The sequence below is a fragment of the Lethenteron reissneri genome, chromosome 66 (assembly GCF_015708825.2).
Source record: "Lethenteron reissneri isolate LAM-NWPU_2019-01 chromosome 66, ASM1570882v1, whole genome shotgun sequence".
Classification (NCBI taxonomy): Eukaryota; Metazoa; Chordata; class Hyperoartia; order Petromyzontiformes; family Petromyzontidae; genus Lethenteron; species Lethenteron reissneri.
Window position 1 is genome coordinate 4606936 of NC_083844.1, and position 19240 is coordinate 4626175.

The window sequence follows — 19240 nt, forward strand, 5'->3', positions numbered from 1 at the left end:
TGCAAGAACGCATCCATAATGGACGCCGCTGAGTGATCTGGAAGAGGCCATGCAACCGGCCACCATGACAGGTACTCTAAACCGACCAGCAAGAATTTATTTCCCCTTGGAGTGGTGGGAAATGGCCCGAGGATGTTGAGGCCAATGAGCTCGTTTACATGGGACACCCCAATGGACTGCAGCGGTGGTCGGGTCAGTCTCAGCAGAGGCTTTCAGCAGGCACATTTTATACATCCCTTGAGCATGTTGTGAATGGCCACTGTCATCCCAGGCCAAAAGAAGTCCCGCTTCAACGTAGACAACGTTTTCTGCACCCCAAGGTGCATCAATCGCACATGGTCAGCTCTCATTACTCTACCCTGCAGAGCAGTTGGCACAATGATACCGTACCTCTGTATCCCAGCGCATAAGTAGTCCATCTCGAAGAACCATGGGGGACATACCCCCTGGACCCTTCCAATCGCTTGGTGCATTAACACGGCGCTGTAACTTTAGTAAGGAGGCATCCGCCGCTTGGAGGCACCCCCATTCCTCGTGCGCAAGACCAATAGTAGTAGCACGTGCCACCTCCGGTATGGGTGGCGGAGCATCTACCGATGCAACCACGGTGCCCGGCTCGCCAGGATACAACGGCCAGCGCCCATCAAACGTGCACACTGGCTCTTCGGCGATAACCGTGACAAAGCATCCTCGCTGCAGTGGCGTAACCCTTTCCTATAGGTGACTTTGAAATAATAATCTTGCAAGATTTCCAACCATCGCGAGAGTTGCATGGACGGCTGTTTAACACGTAGCATGCATTGCAAAGCCGCGTGATCTGTGTGCACTATAAACTGCCTACTGTAGAGGTACGGGCGGTACTGTTTTACAAAGTGCACGATAGCCAACAACTCATGGTATGTAACACAATAGCGCTGCTCTGTGGGAGACAGCACCCGGCTACCATAAGCGACCACACTCTCCACCCCGTTCTCGACCTGCAACAACACGGCGCCGATCCCGGCATCACTGGCGTCCATATCCAACAAATGGAAGGAGAAATTGGGGTATTGAAGGGGGTGCGTTCATGAGGCCGTCGCCCAGCGTAACAAATGCGGCATCCTCCTCAGTCCCCCACCAAAACCTTTGGCCATTTTCCGTGAAAATGTGGAGTGGCTTCCCGATTGTCGCAAACCAGGGCATGAAGCGGCGGTAATACGACACGAACCCCACAAAACTGCGGACCTCACCCACTGACATGGGGGTAGGCCACTTATGCATGCAGTCCTGTCAGGGTCCATGGCAATCCCGGACTCACTAACAATGTGCCCCAGGTATCGAACCGATCTTTGCAAGGAGGTAACATTTTTGCAGCTTGAATTTCAAAATAGCCGCCTGCATTTTAACAAATACCACACGCAACCACTGCAGATGTTCCTGAAATGTGTGGCCAAAGACAATTACGTCATCCAAATAGATCAAACATGACTCCCATTGGAGCCCCGACAGTACCAACTACATAAGTCGCTGGAACATGGCCAGAGCTGAGTGAAGCCCCATCGGAAGCATGCTTAATTGAAACAGTCCTTGGTGTCTGGAACACAGTTTGGATTTTTAACTTTCATCCAGGGGCAAACTGCCAAAACCCTGACAATAGATCCAGGGTGGAGAAAAACTGTGCCCCTGACAGGGCATCCAACGAATCATTCATCCGTGGGAGTGGATACGCATCCACCGCAGAGACCCTATTCAATTTCCCAAAGTCCACACAGAACCACAAACTCCTGTTCTTCTTTTTAACCAGGACTATGGGAGCACCCACGGACTGGTTGATGGAGAGATTATATCGGCGGCCAACATCTCGTCGACCGCCTGATGAATATAGTCCTTTTCCTTCGGACTAAACTGAAATGAGTTCTGACGAATGTGAGCGGCGCCACCCATATTAATATGGTGACGCATCAGGGACGTGCGGCCCACATCGAATTTACTCATAATAAATACATCGGAAAATTCCTGAAGCGGAGGCAAGGTCCCCCTCCACTGGTCCCGTCATCGTCCTGCTCCGACCCACCCCCGCGGGCTCCAACTACCTGACGCGCAGACCCAAGGAGACTCTTGATGCTCCTGGTCACAATTTCCTAATGGAAATCCAACCCCGGCTGCCACCCCGGCACGTCATCACAGGTTACAGTGGGCTTGAATGCATCTGGCTACCTGAATCGAGGACAGGTCGTCCTCCTCTGTGGCCGGCAAAAAAACGTAAATTTTCTGAGCCAGCGCCAACAGTTTCTCTAGCACCAGAGAATCCAGTCCTGCCCGCTCCATCCTTGGGTATGGATCCTGGGCCAGCGACAGTAGTGCACTGTGGAAGGCGAGGGGCGTCTCAGTCTCCCCCCCCTCGACTCCGCATGACGATTTTCCGCCGCACGTTGGGTCACAAACGGCCATCAACTGGCAATACGCCTGACGCAGCATCATTCTGTCCACCTCGGGAATGGAAAAAAATGCCGCTAAGGCTGCGTCATCCAGCGCGGTGGGAAGAATACGTAGTGCCTCCACAATGGACCACCCCGGAAGCTCGCAAGTGGTGGAGAACCACTGCCAGATGGCTGCCCAATCACCGCCCATAGCCAAAAATAGTTTGAGAAACGGCAGCCGCTGCACGAGGGAAGGCGCCCCCGGACAAGCCATCAGCGGTAGGTTACTTTCTGCGCGACTCGATACCTGCCCTTGTTCAGCAGTGACGGTGGAGTGTCGCCCGTTCGCTGCCCCTGATCCGCAGCCCCCTCCACTGGCTCTTCCTTGCCCAGCTGCCCCACCAGCGCCGTCACCGCGGAGAGCAGCTCCACAATGCATGCGCCAAGTGCCTGCAGCCCTTCTCCAGCCGGCTGTGGCGAGAGATCATCGTGCTTCACCTACTGCCCTGTCGGGACTTCCACTCCGGGAACCCCTGCTGGGGTCTCGACTGCCGGGGCTGCCCAAGAACCATCTTCGCCGTCGTCCTCTTCGTCCAAGGACATGCCTTCCTCTCCGCGAACTTCGACATAATCTATATCCCCCTCAAGGATTCGAAAGGAAAAAAACTAAATTCCTAACAACCCTACAATATATATAAAAAATATATTTTTTGTTAACACTCCGGACACCAAATGTAGTGTGCTAATTCACATATACTAGTAGGAGGTACTCTCTTTTATTCCGGCCTTCACAGGCTTAGGGGACAACCACACACTGGGTTGGGACAGCCAACATACTGCAGGACCCATAGCTCGAAGAGAGTGCAGATCACAATGACGACGGCACGACGAGTTCCACTCCAGATCGCAGCAGCCCCGACTGTGAGTCGGAGCTCGCCTTATATCCTGAACTGCGTGGCCAGGCTCTGCCCTCGGCCCTCGCACCCCTCTGAATCCTGAGAGGGCTCCGTGCCTTGCCCACAGGTGCATCTGGTAGAACGGGCTGTTACCCCTAATTCTATTGTCTACCAATCTCCCAGCGGCATGCCTACAGTGACTCATTCCACGTCACTACACATCTGTCCAGCAGTTTCGGGGTTTTTCAAGCAATTCGACTCAAGAAAAAGAATTAAGCTAATCGGACACTCAGTACCCTACAAAGCTGAGTATTTAATATAATCGGCCAAAGTATGAGCTCTTAACTCATGCTCACCATGTTCTGTGTCTGTGTTGTATGAGGTTTCAGAAATGTGCTCTGCGTCCCTCTGGCAATCAGGTTTTGCCCCCTGCTGTTTGTCCTCATCCACTGTTAGGTTAAACATCAATGCAGTAGCTTTTTGGTGCTCCACAAAATCATGATTCTTCATAGCACTGGCAGTATTTTTAGACTCATTATTTACATTGTTGGTCAACTCTGGCAGAGTTCTGTTTTCAATACCCCTTTAATTACTTCATCTTTGGGAGGCAGTAAAAATTTTGAAATGCTTTTCTCGGAGTATATTTTTAGAGACATGCATTCTGCTCTAAGGCACTAGTGTTAACACCCTCACAAACTCCCTCACTACGGGTCGTAAATTCAGCATGTAGCTCGCAGTTCAGCAGTCCAAGCTCGCTCCCTGCCACAGCTTCCAAGCATCTCTGTTACGGGCTGGAACTCAATAAAACTTGCCTCTGGCTTATTCTGCGTTTCTTTATAGGTGTATGTGTCCAATGGGGCACAGATTTGATTTGTACCATAATGTACAACGGTTTTAAGACGATTAAGCAGTTCCATCCCAAGTATTATCTCTGGGCATGTTGCACAATGTTCAAATGAGCGAGTCAGTTTAAGGCCAATATAATTATCAATTCCATTAACACCTTACCCAGGGATCGTATGCGGATGTTCTCACATCCAGATAACGTAATATCCCTTGGGAATAAAGGTAAATGGTTTACCTCGAACTGTCAGAGCACTATGAAAATCGTCACATAATCCCTTAGACATCACTGAAATGTCAGCTCCTGTGTCAGAGAGCATCGCCGGCCATGGTTCCTTGCACCGTCACTGTCTGACAATTATGACCCACTGGTCCGGCAGTAATCGGCTCCCCCAAGCTGTAACATGTATTTATCACCTCTCGAGTAATATCATTCTCATCTGGCACATCGATCTTCTACACGGTGGTTGTCCACTTGTTGCTAATGGTGGTATTAATGGTGGAGAGCCAGGTTGAGCTGGACCCTGAATAGACTGTAATCGGGGATAATTGTATGGTTGAGCTGCATTTCCCTGAAATCTGGGATTGTCATATGGAACCGTAACATTTTCCCGAAACCTGGGGTGATTATTAAACCTCAGCCTTTGTCATTGACATTGTCCTGTAGAATTGTATCATCTCCGACCCCCCTCTATCCTGGAGGTAATTTCACGGATCATTTTCCGTCACTTGGCCAGTTGTATTTTTAAACCTGACCCTCGGTGTCCAATTGAGTGTTCTCCCAACACTGCCATAGCCTACAAGAACTTCATCCTCTTCTAAATGCAACTGTACAAGGTGATGGACCGGGGCTTTATTTGAAGGCAGATGCCCTTTGCTCCGCTTGCCCGTCCAAGCTATGCACACTGTCCTTTTTCAATATTGTGTAGGCAGGCTGTTTCTGGGCTTAACATCATCCTGACATCCCGAATAATTTCCGGTTTCAAGAAATTAAAGAACATCACCTTGAATACCTGGTCATCCACTGGGGTGCTGCTAACTCGGTTTGCATAGTAAGCACGATTGAACTGTATTAGATACTCCCGTACGTCCTCATAGACTCGTTGAGACATAGCTTTAGCTGCATTGATGCTATCTAACATGTCTATATATTCTCCATATATCTGAATCAACGTCTGCCCAAGACAATCAAAGTTATCCCTGGTTGTATTTGGTAATGGCTCTACCCATTTACCTGCATCCTCATGCAAACTCCAAGCACAACAGAAGTGATTTATACTTTGACTTGTTTAAGTTTCACCTCCCCGCGACAACTTTAACATGATACAAGTGCTTCTGTATACTTCTAAACGTATCTTCTGGATCGAAAAGTATTACCCCCCCCCCCCTTGATAGCCTCATTCAACCGTAACGTTTTATCACTGAGAGCCCCCTTTCTAGATGGCTGGTCCTAATTGGCCGTCTCAGTATAAAAACTTTCACAGGACGCAGACTGAATGTCATTTGTCTCTATTTCATTTTATCACATGACTTGTGACTTTTGCATGATTCTTGCCCATATCGTGACGATTTACCCTGATCCTGTGATTTGTGTTTATCATGTGATTTATCTTTGTCATATGGTTTGAGTTTGCCACCTGGGAATGACGATTTTGTTTGTTCAGCTGCCTGACAGACAACCTTTGTCACCCTCTGTAATTTGCTGCATATTTGAGAACTTCCTTCATCTCTGCCTTAAGGTTATCTAGCTCGGATCTACGTATCTGAGCGTATTCTGTATGATCGCTTGCTGCGTCACTCTGTTGTTTAGGTGCGTCTACAGTCTCCCCTGCCAGATCACGTCGGTCTGAAGTTCTTATAGCATGCAATTATTATCGCTTGCATCATAGCCTGCCTTGCATTCGTCATAGCTTTACTTTCCTCCATCAGGGCCTCTTTTTCCCTCTTCCTGGCCTCTTCTCGCGTCCCGAGGTTACGACCCTCAGCCATTATTTTTACGTATCACTTCGCTCATATGCCATGTAATTCATTCTGGTAATCTAACTCAGAGCTCTGTACCAACAACCACACCGAGTTGAAAGTAACGCTAATCCAAGGTTTTATCACAGAGAAAGACAAGGTCCTCATATGCCATGGATTAATTTATATTTCATGGGCATCTGTCTGCAGATAGATTCCAGACCCTGAGATCCGATTGATTGTATGTGCAGGGTCTTACAATATTCATTATTAATTTCATAGAGTTTCACAAGCTAGTGTCTAAGAGTTTTCTTACATCAATAATAAGACCTTCTTCACAATGGCCACAGGTTCATAGATCCGTCCAGCAGTACAGGCTTCTTCAAGCAAGACCACTCGTGAAACAGAAATAAACCATTTGGACACTCAGTACACTACAACGCTGAGTATTTAGCAGATCAACGCGTCAACTAGTGTCATAATCACGTCAACTCTGCATCATTATTCTACAGTATACATGAAAAACACGCAAGTGATCGACGCAACCATACGCATCAATATATGACAAAGAAAAACTATGAATGTCTAGGTGTACAATTAGCCAAATTATGAGCCCATTAAAGTGTACACCCCCCCCCACACACACCTTTTTAGTGATGTGATTAAGTGATGTTACAATTACAAAAGATCTGGTACAATGCAACCACTAGATGCTCCTTCCGTGAACGAGCACCAATATCTTCTTCGCACTGCTGGGGTTAAGGCAGCAGTCTCCCAGTCTCTCGCCGCTCTTGGCTTGCAATCAGCCAGACGGTCTGCAGCTGGCCATGCCTCTGCATGCAGTGCACTCCTTCAGTATGAGCTGTGTTGTATAATCTTGATATGAAGCGTTCGTGACTGCAGGAATCCATACTCTGGTTCTTTCGGTAAAGTCACGGAGATAGAAAAGATAATAATAGAACACGACGTTTCGGTCGCAACACAAGCGTCCGTCATCAGGTGAGAAATAATAATCTGCTGTTGTAGTTTTATATCGGCACGGGGGGGGGGAAGGGAGGGGTTTTGTAGAGTAAAATTAGCATGTCAATGAGATTAAAATTTTGAGTTTTGACTTAAAGCTGTCGTGGCTGCAGGAGTTCAAGGGGGCGGGAGGGTTTGTGGCGTGCAGGGACGGATGGGGGCTGGATAAATTAGCATGTCAATAAGATTTAAATGTTGAGTCTTGAATTAGTAAACGCGACAATACACAACGATAGGAAAGTGCTTAAAATGACTATTCATACGGAACCGTGCTAAAAAAACAGGTGCCAAATTGCAAAAAGGGACATCAAATAATTCATTGGTAAGATTATGTGATTTAAAATAAATGTTTCAAAACAATAGTGTGCATGCGAGTGTGTAGATTTGTAACATAGGTTATTATCAAATGGCTAGTGGACATCAATGAATTCGCGGGCAAGATTACATGATTAAAATAAATATGTCAAAACAATTAAATTAATGCGAGGTGTGTAGATGCGTAATATAGATGCTTATAAAAGTTTAGTGTGACATCAATGAATTAATTGGTACGATTATGTGATGAAAATTAAACAAATGACTCACATTTTTTTAACGACCGTATTCAACTTAAGGGACAGAACAATGCTTCTCCACGACCAGTTAATAAGTCGTTAAAATCCGCCACCACCCGACAGCCAACTAGTAAAGGTTGTCACGTTAATAGAACATGCCAATTCGTTACTAGTACAGCTGTGGGGGCTAACGCCCCCTCTTACTCTTCCCTTTCCACCTCCTCTCCTTCCCACCGGGCTGCCGCCGATCAGGTGATCGGCCTCCCTGCACCAGCGTCCTCTCTGTGGGGCATGGCTAGTGGCTGGCTCCCCACTGCCTCGGGTTATCCCAACACCCTCCCCACGTACACCCGCACTAATGCCGAGGTGGCGCAGGTTGCTCGCCAAGGCTCTCGCTAAAAATAGCGCGGCTGTCGTGCGAATGTGGGCGCAGGTAATGAGTTACTACGCAGCGCAACCTCACTCGCATGCACACTCGAATTACGCACCACGGCGACACCCGCAATGCAATCGTCGCTACGTAAACACACTGCGTAAAGCGCGCATTGCTATGCGGACACACTGCGTAAAATGCGCTTAGTAAACCCGCACGCGATTGCGCGCACTTGAACTAAAACGACGGTCGAGTGGACGATAATGTTCGCTCGTTTATCCCCTGTACAAACTCGCACGCGAGCGCAAGCCACGGGCACAACGCCGATCGTGTTGAAGATAATAAGATAATATTCTCGCGTTAATCCCCTGTGCAAACACGCACGTACTCACGCCACCCCTACGCTCTCCCCACACACACAGAAACCACATGGCGTCGTTGTTCTGTGCTCAAGTTTATTACTAGTTCGCCCGAAGAAAAAAAAACCTGCGTGACCCAGAGCAGAATACCCAGCGAGCCGCCTCCCACCTATTTCTATCCAAATCTTCGGGGAACCCTCGCGCTATTCCTCACCCCTCGGACGTACTCACGGTATCTCACGGACGTGCTGGGAGTCGGAGGGACGAGGGTTCGGGAGGTCTCTGCCTGGGTCGAGTTGTAGCTGCGCACGCCAGCATCTCTCGGACGCTCAAGCAGCTGGGAGTCCGACTGGGTAGCTGGCTCACTGGAGAAGAACTGCCCCAACCGTTTTCCTTTCCCCCCCTTTTTACCTCCATTCTTACCTCCTTATTCAAAAATCCCGTCTCGGGTCCGTCTTTCCTGCGCGGCCAATTGGGTCCCTACCTTTCGATTTTTCACCCGATGCCCCATCTCCACCTGGCATGCTGCTGCCGGTGGTGGTTTTTAACTATCCGGGAGGGGATGCACCGTAGAAACACAGTCGCATATTGTGCCAAGGGAAGAAACCACAGACACCATCTCAATCAACATTGTTGTATCACACAATCGTGCATTTTGTTACGTGTGTACCAAGTCACTTCTGAGACACTAATAATAGGAGACAAAACACGTTTATTCCACCCGGGACACTTGCTCACACACGGGATAACTACAAACGGGTCAGGGCAGCCGGCATAATGCCTGACCCATGACGCCGAGGAAATTAAGACGACAATGTAGCACGACGGGTATCATACAAACGACAGACCTGATCCAGCCTCGGGACTTCCCTTTCATGCCTCCCAGCGTGACCTAGCTCCGCCCTCGGCGACGCCCCCTTCTGCAACCCACCAGAAGTTTCTGGGCTATCCCCCAAGTGTCCCGTCAGTCACCTTTACCCCACATCCCTTACCCCGGCCTATCACGTGCCCTGTTCGCCAGCTGGGCTACTACACCCTCATATGCTCCTTTCTGCCAGCAACCAGCGCTAAGCACCCTTGTGACCCATTCCATGGCCTTGCATGCTCTGCTGGAAGATCAGCTGCTACACCCTGCTCTGCTGGCAGGTCGGCTGTTATCCCCACAATTCCCCTCTCTGTCAGTAACCAGCGCTATGTGCCGTAGTGACCCAGTCTATGTCACTACACGTGTATGTCTCAGTGTATATACAGCCGTCACATGTCCTATTTGGCAATTGTTGCAGTGACATCAACTCTGTATAAGTTTGGTGAGCAGTGAGGAACAGAATCTGGTTCACGAAAATGGCAGGAACCAATTGTTTAAGGTTTTCAATTGCAAAACGAAAATCAGCTTCACAGCCAGATGAAATAGTAATGTGACTTATTCTTGCTTTTTTCGGTAATAAAAATAAAATATAAATATTTAAAATATATTTTAAAAATATTTAAAAACACGACGTGTCGATCGCTTGTGATGTGATCGAAACGTCGTGGTTTTAGTTTATTTTAATTTTAGTTTTTATATATTTCTTATATTTCTATTACCGAAAGAACCAAGAATACGTCTACATTATAGACTGCCAATACGCTCACTCAGGTTAAGAACCAAGCTACAGTCTACATTTTAGACTGCCAGTACACTCTCCAAACTTAATTATCAGGCTACAGTCTACATTATAGACTGCCAGTACACTCACTCCGATTAAGAACCAGGCTACAGTCTACATTAGTGTTTTTTTATTGTTATTTTTTTATCTACGTGACTTTACCGAAAGAACCAAAGAATATGAATTTCTGCAGTCAGGAACGTTTTAAGTCAAAACAGAAGATGAACTTAGTGAATGCAATGAGAGAAACGCAGACCAACATACGATGGAAATTACTGCCCGAGGTCTCAAGATGAGACCGATGTGAAACACAGATGCTATCTCTGCTATATATGCACAATCTGAACCTGAAACTGAAAACAATATTGGGAACATTCTTTTGCGTGGTCAGATGATGTTGAAACCTGAGTTTCTGATTCATAGAATTGAGAGCCTTCATTTTAGCTGCAGTATAGAAATGAACGTTATTTTTAAGATAACATAGTTTTACTGTAGATTTTAAGTTTAAGTGACTGCAGGAATCCATACTCTCTGGATCGTTCGGTAAAGTCACGTAGGTATAAAATATAGAATACATTAAATCACGACGTTTTGATTGCAACACAAGCAATCATCATCAGGTGTGAAAACTACAGCAAGAACATTTTTAGCTGAACATTTTAAGCTGAAAATGTTCTTGCTGTAGTTTTCACACCTGATGACGATTGCTCGTGTTGCAATCGAAACGTCGTGATTTAATTTATTTTATATGTTATGCCTATGTGACTTTACCAAAAGAACCAAAGAGTATAGTTTTACTTATTAGATTAAAAAGGAACACAACAGATAGGTAGTCACCTGTTTTATTGCCACATTTTTCATGTGGAAATAGCTCTGTGGTATCGTTTTCTGTGAGTTGTTCTTTGACACGAAGGGTTGAACTGCTCTCTGAAAGCTCTGAATGGATACGGGGACTCGTGAGACGATGCCGGTAACACAATCGGGATTCACTTGCGAAAAATATGAAGCGATAATAATTGTGAATTTAACGAGGTACAATGTTGTTGTGATGTAAGATACATTTCATCGTGTGATTTTTTTTCCTAGGTCGCAAGAGTTGCAAATGGTTGTTCGATATCAGGTATGCTCTAAATTAGTTGCACTAAAAATCATGATTCAAACGTTTCCTCTGCACTATTGTGGAGGGGGTTGGGAAGGGTACAGGTGGACTATGGCGGGTGAGGTATGGGATACAAGGACAGAGAGGCACACAGCATCAATAAGAGAGAGGTACATATAGTTATAGACAACATAAAGATACATACATATATGTATGTCAAGTAAGGGCTCAAAGTACGCGGCAGGGGTTAGGTTCTGCGTATCCCCACGTACGTGCGAATTTGCATAAGTTGTGGTACGCCTATACGAGTGTAGATATAAAATGTAAGAGGGTATATACAATGAATACAATGTAAATACATGTGTAGTGGCATAGTGCTAGCTGCTGGCGAAAAAGGGGAACTGCGGTGTACAGCAGTACTGACGTCAGCAGGCTACGATAGACATGAGAGGGGGACATCTAGGGGAAAGGTCACAGAGGGGGGCCTATCGGGAAATCCTTTGAAACCCGCTAGTAGATTCCAGAGAGGGGGCGTGGCCGGGGTGGAGCGAGGCCACGCTGAGAGTATAATACGGGCCCCTGTGAGGGACCTCGGGGCTGTCGTTGGAGTGGAATCCCTGGCGTGCTGTTCAAGATAATCGCCATCGTCGCTGTAGTTTAGTTGCCATCGTCACTGTCGCCTTCACTCGATATTGTGCTGCTAGATAGTTGTTGGCTGTCTCGGTTCAGCACTGTCAGTGTTAGACGGTTAGTGTTTTGTATAGGCTAGCAACCCACGTTGCGTTGTGTATAGGCGAGTGACTGTAGAGTGTGAACCCATGTAGGTGTGCATAATCCGATGGTGCTCGTTAAATAAAAGAGGTGCCTCCAAGTCTTATTGTCTCCGAGTTAGTCACTACATTTGGCATGAGAAGTGCTAAGAAAAAGAAAATTTGTCATGTCAAAAGTGGCGAAAAGGAAGAACCCACCGGTATTGTTCTTGGAGGAGGAGAACCACGGGGACGTCATCCCCTCAACAGCCCCGGGATCTGGGACCACGGTCATCTGTCCCGAGGCTGTAGCACCTAAAGAGCGCCTGGCGGATGGCTCGCCTTCCACCGCCGCGCCAGCGCGGGAACTGGCGGGTTTCTCGCCCATGCAAGCGGCCGCCATTTCACCCACCGTGGGCGCGGCGCAGCAAGTGGCTGCCATTTTGTTGGCGTAGCGGGAACTGGTTCCCGCCAAATTCAAGATGCCATCGGCGCCTTCCGCGAGAGCGCCTGCCTACCCTCCGTGAGTTGGATGGGGCAGGAGGCGACGGGACGGTGTTTCAGAGCCACTTTGGGGCGGCCTGCGCCTTGATCGGGTGGTCTGACGAGGAGACTCTGCGACTCTGCCTCAGGCATGCGCTTGGCTGCCATTTTCAATGTGCACTGAAGGTTTGTGCTGCAGAGTTGGGGGGAGGCTGAGACACTTCTTGCCTTCTAAAGCGCGCTGCTGGCCTTGACGGGGGCGCCTTTTCATCGGAGGCGAGCCGGACGAGGCATGTCGTCCTTCGGGTGGCCACTGCCATGAGCCAGGCTGTGGTTTCAGCTGATCTGCGTTTCTTCCAGAAGCTGTGTTTTTGCACGGGTAGGGGGGGGGGAGGTGATGTAGTGGCATAGTGCTGGCTGCTGGTGAAAAAGGGGAACTGTGGTGTACAGCAGTACTGACGTCAGCAGGCTACGATAGACATGAGAGGGGGACATCTAGGGAAAAGGTCACAGAGGGGGGCCCATCGAGAAGCCTCCAGAACCTGCTAGTAGATTCCAGAAAGGGGGCGTTACCGGGCTGAGCGAGGCCACACTCGGGGCTGTCGTTGGAGTGGGATCTCTGTCATGCTGTTCAAGATCTTTTCCATCGTTGCTGATGTCTCGTCGCCATTGTCGCTGTCGTCTTCACTCGATATTGCGCTGCGAGATAGTTGTTCGCTGTCTTGGTTCTAGCGCCGTCAGTGTTAGACGGTTAGTATTTGTTTAGGCTAGCAACCCACGAAGTGTTGTGCATAGGGGAGCAACTGTAGAGTGTGTACCCATGTCGGGTGTGTATAATCCGATGGTACTCGTTAAAAATATAAGTACCTCCAAGTTTAATCGTCTCCGAGTTAGTCACTCCACATTTTTTATAGAGTACAGGACTGTAGAGTAAATTATTCACTACTCATCGGTAGCATCCAGGTCAGATAGAACACACATTTTTTGGACTCATTTCTTGAGCGAGCGATACAGTTATACGCCCTCAAATACATGTTCCCGTGATGGCGGGGATGATTTGACTCGCTTCTTGCCCCGTGCGTGTTGCACAAGTACAAGTCACAAGTGTCAGTATGAATCGGGGTTGGTCACGTATGAGTGGATCTGCGTACTCTAAGCCTGCGTACTCTGAGACCTGTATGTTGAACTTTATTTGCAAGTACGTAGCCAACCATGCTTATCAGAGATGCAGGGGAAGGAGAGAGTCGACAGAGATAGAAACGGATATAGTGGGATGGGCTGGAGAGATATACATGCAGGCACAGAGTCAAAGAAACAACCACAGAGAAACAGAGACAAGAATCAATACAGAAATGACACGCAAATAGACAAAGCAAAGCACAGAGAGATACACATAGAGGTCACACGAATTGTTGAAGTTTCACTGGCAGGAGGTCACGGGACAGACCCAGAAACTATGGGAGGTTTGCTTGAATATGTATGTTGAACTTCTTTGCGGATGCACCACCTGTGACCCCACCCCCCTCCGACTGCGAACTTGCTGTTATTTAGTCATCTGGTGCTTCACTCATTGTGAGTATTATTCCTCTGCCTTCCGTTATTTTTGGAGAGCGACTGTCTACAATTCCGTAGGAGTATTCTTCATGAGCTTCTTCCACAGAGGCCGATTTTGGCAACCCTCCACTCCCTGCACAACTGCCCCTTCACTCATTGGGAGAGTTGCAGGGTAAACTACAGTCTGTTCTCTTATAACGTGTGCTGTTTTCATAACGCGAATTGGATATAATGCGATGAATGTGTAATGACAGTGCAGAACGATAGCAGGACATTGTGGCTCCCCTGGACCATGGTTACTAATGGACGAGCTATTAATTAAATGGGAGCCATTGGCGGGGAAGGACTAGTTAATGAGGATTCATGAGCCGGGATCCAATGGCGGGGAAGTGTGAGAAGGACGTGAGCGGCAGGGCCAGGTGTGGTGAGGAGGATTGAGGTTTAGGGTGTGACCGGAGTGGGCGAGCATAAATAGCAGCGTGAGCGGAGGCTTGGGGCTGCTTGTTATGGGGAACTGCCATCGCCATCACCTTTTATCGGGTCGTCTCCATCGTCTGCGAGTCTCCTTAACATTGGAGGCTATGTTATCTCAGAAGGAGAGTGTTGTATCAATACCCAAGTGTACATAGTCACTCGCAGTTATGTGTTGAGTTGTTGTTGGACTTTATTCATAATAAATATACAGAAGACAAGACGGCGTCTCCGAGAGCTACATTACAGCGATGTCAGAAGTGACTATTTTTAAAATGCCGAAGATGGTAAATAGTAAGAACCCACCTGTAGCATCTTCAGAGAAGGAGAAGTGAGACGGCCATGGAGTTCGCCCAGCAGCCCCGGGAGCCGGGAGCCTGGTGATGAAGCCTGAGGGTGCCGAGGATGTGGCACCTGCGTCGGAGAAGTGCTGAGCCCTGATGGCAGAGGCGGATTGGCTCCGGTTGACTGTAGCTGACATGACGTTGAAGAAAAGAGTGGCGACTTCGGGAGCCGACATGGCTGGGGACGAGCCGCAAAGTCGGGCATGGATGGTGGAGTGTCCGCCTGCGATCGGGGTTCCCGCAGTCGGGGGCCGCCATTTCACGGGTGGAGACACAGCCAAAGGCCGCCATTTTGAAGTCTGTGCGGGAGGCAGTGATGATGGTGTCGTCTTGGACAGCGAAGTGAGGAGCCATCGAGCACCACGATGGTTGACATTAATTAAATAATTTACGGCGGCGGGGGAAGACTGGAGTGCCTTTACCCACTGGTTTTGAGCAATGTAGCAGTCTGTCGGCTGGATGGAAGAAGAGGCGCTATCTGCTTTGCCTACAGCTCTTGACGATGAGGGCCTCACGGTATTCTGGGCTATCCGGGAGGAGAGGAGATCCACGCTCCAGGATGCCTACAAGGAAATGTCAGCTGTGTACAATCCGCCGAGGGATGCTGGTAAGCGGGGGAGGCCCTACAAGGACGGACTTGGGGGCTGCATGGAGCGGATTATCCCGACTCTGGGAAGGAGGGACTGGCCGATCATCCAAGATTGTTGTGGAGCCATCGGAGGAAGAAGAGGAGTCTTCAGGGGGGAATGACAGTGGCAGATTGCGGAGGGGCTGGGCAGCAATGGGGTATGCTGGGATGGCTCCAGAAGTGGCGATCCCGGTCCGATTTGGTGCCTTCGTCGCGGGTGCCCTGGCTCGCCTGCTCAGCTGCAGCCAGCTTTGACCCTTCGTGATGGGAATGCCAAGTGTCATGGGGACATCATGGAACCCCCTGCGTCCACCGCCTTGTCGACAGCTACGGCCCAGCCCAGGCGAGTCGCGATGCACCAGACACCCGACTGCTAAAAATCACCTCATGCATCAGGGTCATCGGGGATGCGTCGAAGCCGAACTCGGTCACGCAGTGGAGACTGTTGGTGGGCCGAGTAGTGTAGGGTGTGTGGCTGGTTCATTGGGAATTGTATATGTTGTGTATGGGGTGAAATTATGAATTGTGTGTTGTGAGATGAGTGCCTTGAATTGTGGTTTTAGATTAAGGGATTGTGGAGTTTGGTTTTAGATTAAGGGACCGTGGAGTGTTCTGTGGTGATTGTGTGTAGGGCTTATGAAGGAATGGGAGCGTCGTAGCCTGTATCAGAATAGGGGAAGTGAGAATTGTGGTGCCAGTAATTGGATTTGGGATGCTGACTGTGACCTATTTCTGGGGAATAGATCCTGACCAGGATGCCCCTGCAATTGTTGCATGTCCAGGATGTGTTCCGATGCCGGGGGGGGTGGGGGCACGAATGTTACGAGGATCCCCCCCCCCCCCTCCATAGGCGAGCAGTAGTGAGTTCAGTAGTGGTCTCGTCCTGCTGTTGCAGACGGCTTGACCTGACGGCCCGGAGGTCGAGACCCTCCATGGCACATCTAGAGCTGTGGGCTGTGGGCTCACACTACTGGGGAGTGATGATCCCATCATGTGGCGACAGACGGCTAAACCTGATGGACCAGAGGTCGAGACCCTCAGTGGTGCATCTGAAGCAAGAGACTTGATCGGGCGGCCCGGAGGTTGAGACCCTTCAGGGTGCGTCTGGAGCAGTAGGTCCTATCTGACGGCCCTGAGGTTGAGGCCCTCCGTGGCACATCTGGAATAGTGGGCCGGAGGCTCGCAGAGCTCAGGGATAGTGGTCCTATTACATTGTAGCGAATGGGGAGACCTGGCTGGCAGGAGATGGGGGTTCTCCTTGGGCTGTTTGGAAGCAAAAAGGGCTGCGGACTCGTACCGCTCTGGGTGCTATCATTATCGAGGGGATGGGGGAACCGTTCCTGCAGATCCTATTCGGGGATACAGAAATTGCGGGGTTTCAGACGAAAATAATATTTCTGAAGGAGGTTAGTGGAATGCGACGGATTTGGGCCGAGTGCTGAGACGGAAGTGAATAAGGACACATGCTGAAAAGCATGGAAGGGTGAGTTGTGGCATTAATACTAAGTTGTTTGGGGTGCATGCGGTTCCTGTTGAGGGAATGTTGGCCGTGGAAATTCGCCTCTAGGGTGGGGTGGATGGGGTCCGGCCTCAGGAAGGGAAAAACCTTCCTTGTCTGTAAATAGTCAGATACTGTGATGTGTCGGAGTGTGTGAGTCAGAGGAGGTGTAGTACGGGATAGAGCATGGCTGAGTCGGTTACGAAGTGCCATTGCTTTAGTCCCCGAAATTTGCACCGGCCAGGTAAAGGGCCGGTGGAGGTCATGAAGTTGGACGGCCGCGGTCGGGCAAGGGCGAGTGAGATGTTGCTGCTGAGTTGCCATAAGTTGTGCTTGGAGCAGTATGTTGTCTTAGTCTTGCATCATTCATCACCAGTATTCTGCAGTCGGGGTCTAGGGTGTCGGATAGGCCAGGCCGGTGGGCCGGAGTAATCGGACGCCGAAGGATGTGTTGTTCTACCCCCAGTTGTGGATTCCTGGTGTCAGAAGTGCCCGAAGACCTCAAAACCCCCTCCGGGCTTGAGTGTAAAACCTCTTGGCCATTGACGGCCACAAATATGCCCGGGGAGAAGGACCGACTTCAAGTACTTGACATTTCGCTGACGGATCACCGTGATGTTGTTGTTTGTTGTGTTGTGGGCGTCCTAATATTCGAAATGTCCGTGGCTTGCAGGATGATCGCATAGGTTGCGTCCCCGTGTTGTTCAGGTTTTGGCGTTATTGTTGTGTTATGGGGTTGGTTGCGGTTGTCTGCATTGGGGTTCTAGAAATGTAAGTTGTTTTTTCAATTCTCAAACGATTGGTATGTGTTGTGTTAAATGGGTGATTCGACCTAGATAGATATTGTCTGAAATTGTGTTAGCCGAGGACGGCAATTTTTTTTTAAAGGGGGGGCATGATGTAATGACTGTGCAGAGGGATAGCGGGACAGTGTGGCTCCCTGGGACCATGGTTACTAATGGACGAGCTACCGGGACCATGGTTTCTAATGGATGAGACGGGAGCTAAAGGCAGAGAAGGACGAGTTAATGAGGATTCATGCACCGGGATCCAATGCGGAGAAGTGTTACTAATGGAAAAGTTAATGAGGATTCATGAGACGGGATCCAATGGCGGGGAAGTGTGAGAAGGACGTGAGTGGCAGGCCAGGTGCGGTGAGATCGATTTAGGCTTAGGGTGTGGCCGGAGCAGGCGAGCATAAGTAGCAGCGTGAGTGGAGACTTGGGGCTGCTTGTTGTGGGGAACTACCATCGCCGTCGCCTTGGATCGGGTCGTTTCCATCATCTGCGAGTCGTCTTATGATTGGGAGCTATGTTATCTCAGAAGAAGTGTTGTATCAATACCCAAGTGTACATAGTCACTCGCAGTTATGTGTTGAGTTGTTGAGAGAGCTACTTTACAAATGTATAATGGAAACATTTTTTATAACGTGGATGTGAGTTGGATAACACGATCAAGTGGATGGAAATACATCGCACGACTGGGAATAAGCGGTTGTACGGCTGCCTCGGTGTAGCATCACACAAGACATTGGGATGCTGCTGGATGCTTCTAGATGTTGGATGCTTCTTTGTTCTGCTTGCATACACATCTCACGTGTTATCGCGGACGGTACTTTGCCCTATGTTATTTTATTATAACGCGATTTTAATTCAATACGTAGTGTTTTTCAGGAGAGACTGTATTTGTTGACATAAAATGCCCAAGCAAGTGCTTTTTTAGTGAGGCTGATGGTAAGGCACCTCCCTCATAATAGCAAAACGTACCAGTTTCTCCAATGTTACCATTAAAATGGTAGCCCCCATTCCCCCCAACAGTATCCTCAGAGTAACTGACATGTGCATTATAAAACAAAGACCAGCGTGGCAAGGTATAGTAAAACCTTAATGTCCAGTTCAGCGTGGAGAGGCTTTCATGCACCAGAGGGTTGACAAAGGGATGCACGTTACAAGAACGTTGTACATTAAAGACACGTGTACATTGATACAATTTTACTTGAAGGATTGCAGGTCGGCAAGACGAGTAACACAAGCATCACAATCACATGGACGAACAACAGCTACGTCAACAGCTACACCTTCGAATTGTACGACAACGTTCAAAACGCATCCTCAAACTTCAGCACAGATGGGAGCGCCTACAACTTCACATTCACGGAGCTGGTTCCTGGCAGGTCGTACAGAATCCGTGTCACACTCGGCTGCGTCGGCTTCAGCAACTATTATGGCGAAGTGAACGCCCAAATAAGTGAGTGACTTACAGTTTGATGGAAACACGATTCAGAGTTTATAATTATTTTAGTTATTCCCCCCCCCCCCCCAATTTTGAGTACGTTTCACTGGCAATTGCAACCAACTTCATTAGC

The 19240-nt window shown here is 48.9% G+C and overlaps 2 protein-coding genes across 2 annotated transcripts in view; both read left to right on the forward strand.

The window, feature by feature from the left end:
- Window positions 1-19240, forward strand: part of LOC133359832 (receptor-type tyrosine-protein phosphatase beta-like) — a 425084-nt gene that overhangs the window by 356512 nt on the left and 49332 nt on the right. The window lies entirely within an intron of this gene.
- LOC133359886 (receptor-type tyrosine-protein phosphatase beta-like) overlaps window positions 1-19240 on the forward strand; it is a 57667-nt gene that overhangs the window by 3585 nt on the left and 34842 nt on the right. The window contains exons 3-4 of the mRNA XM_061578448.1: window positions 11136-11169; window positions 18877-19122. Coding sequence (XP_061434432.1) covers window positions 11136-11169; window positions 18877-19122 — 280 coding nt within the window. The remainder of the gene's footprint in view (window positions 1-11135; window positions 11170-18876; window positions 19123-19240) is intronic.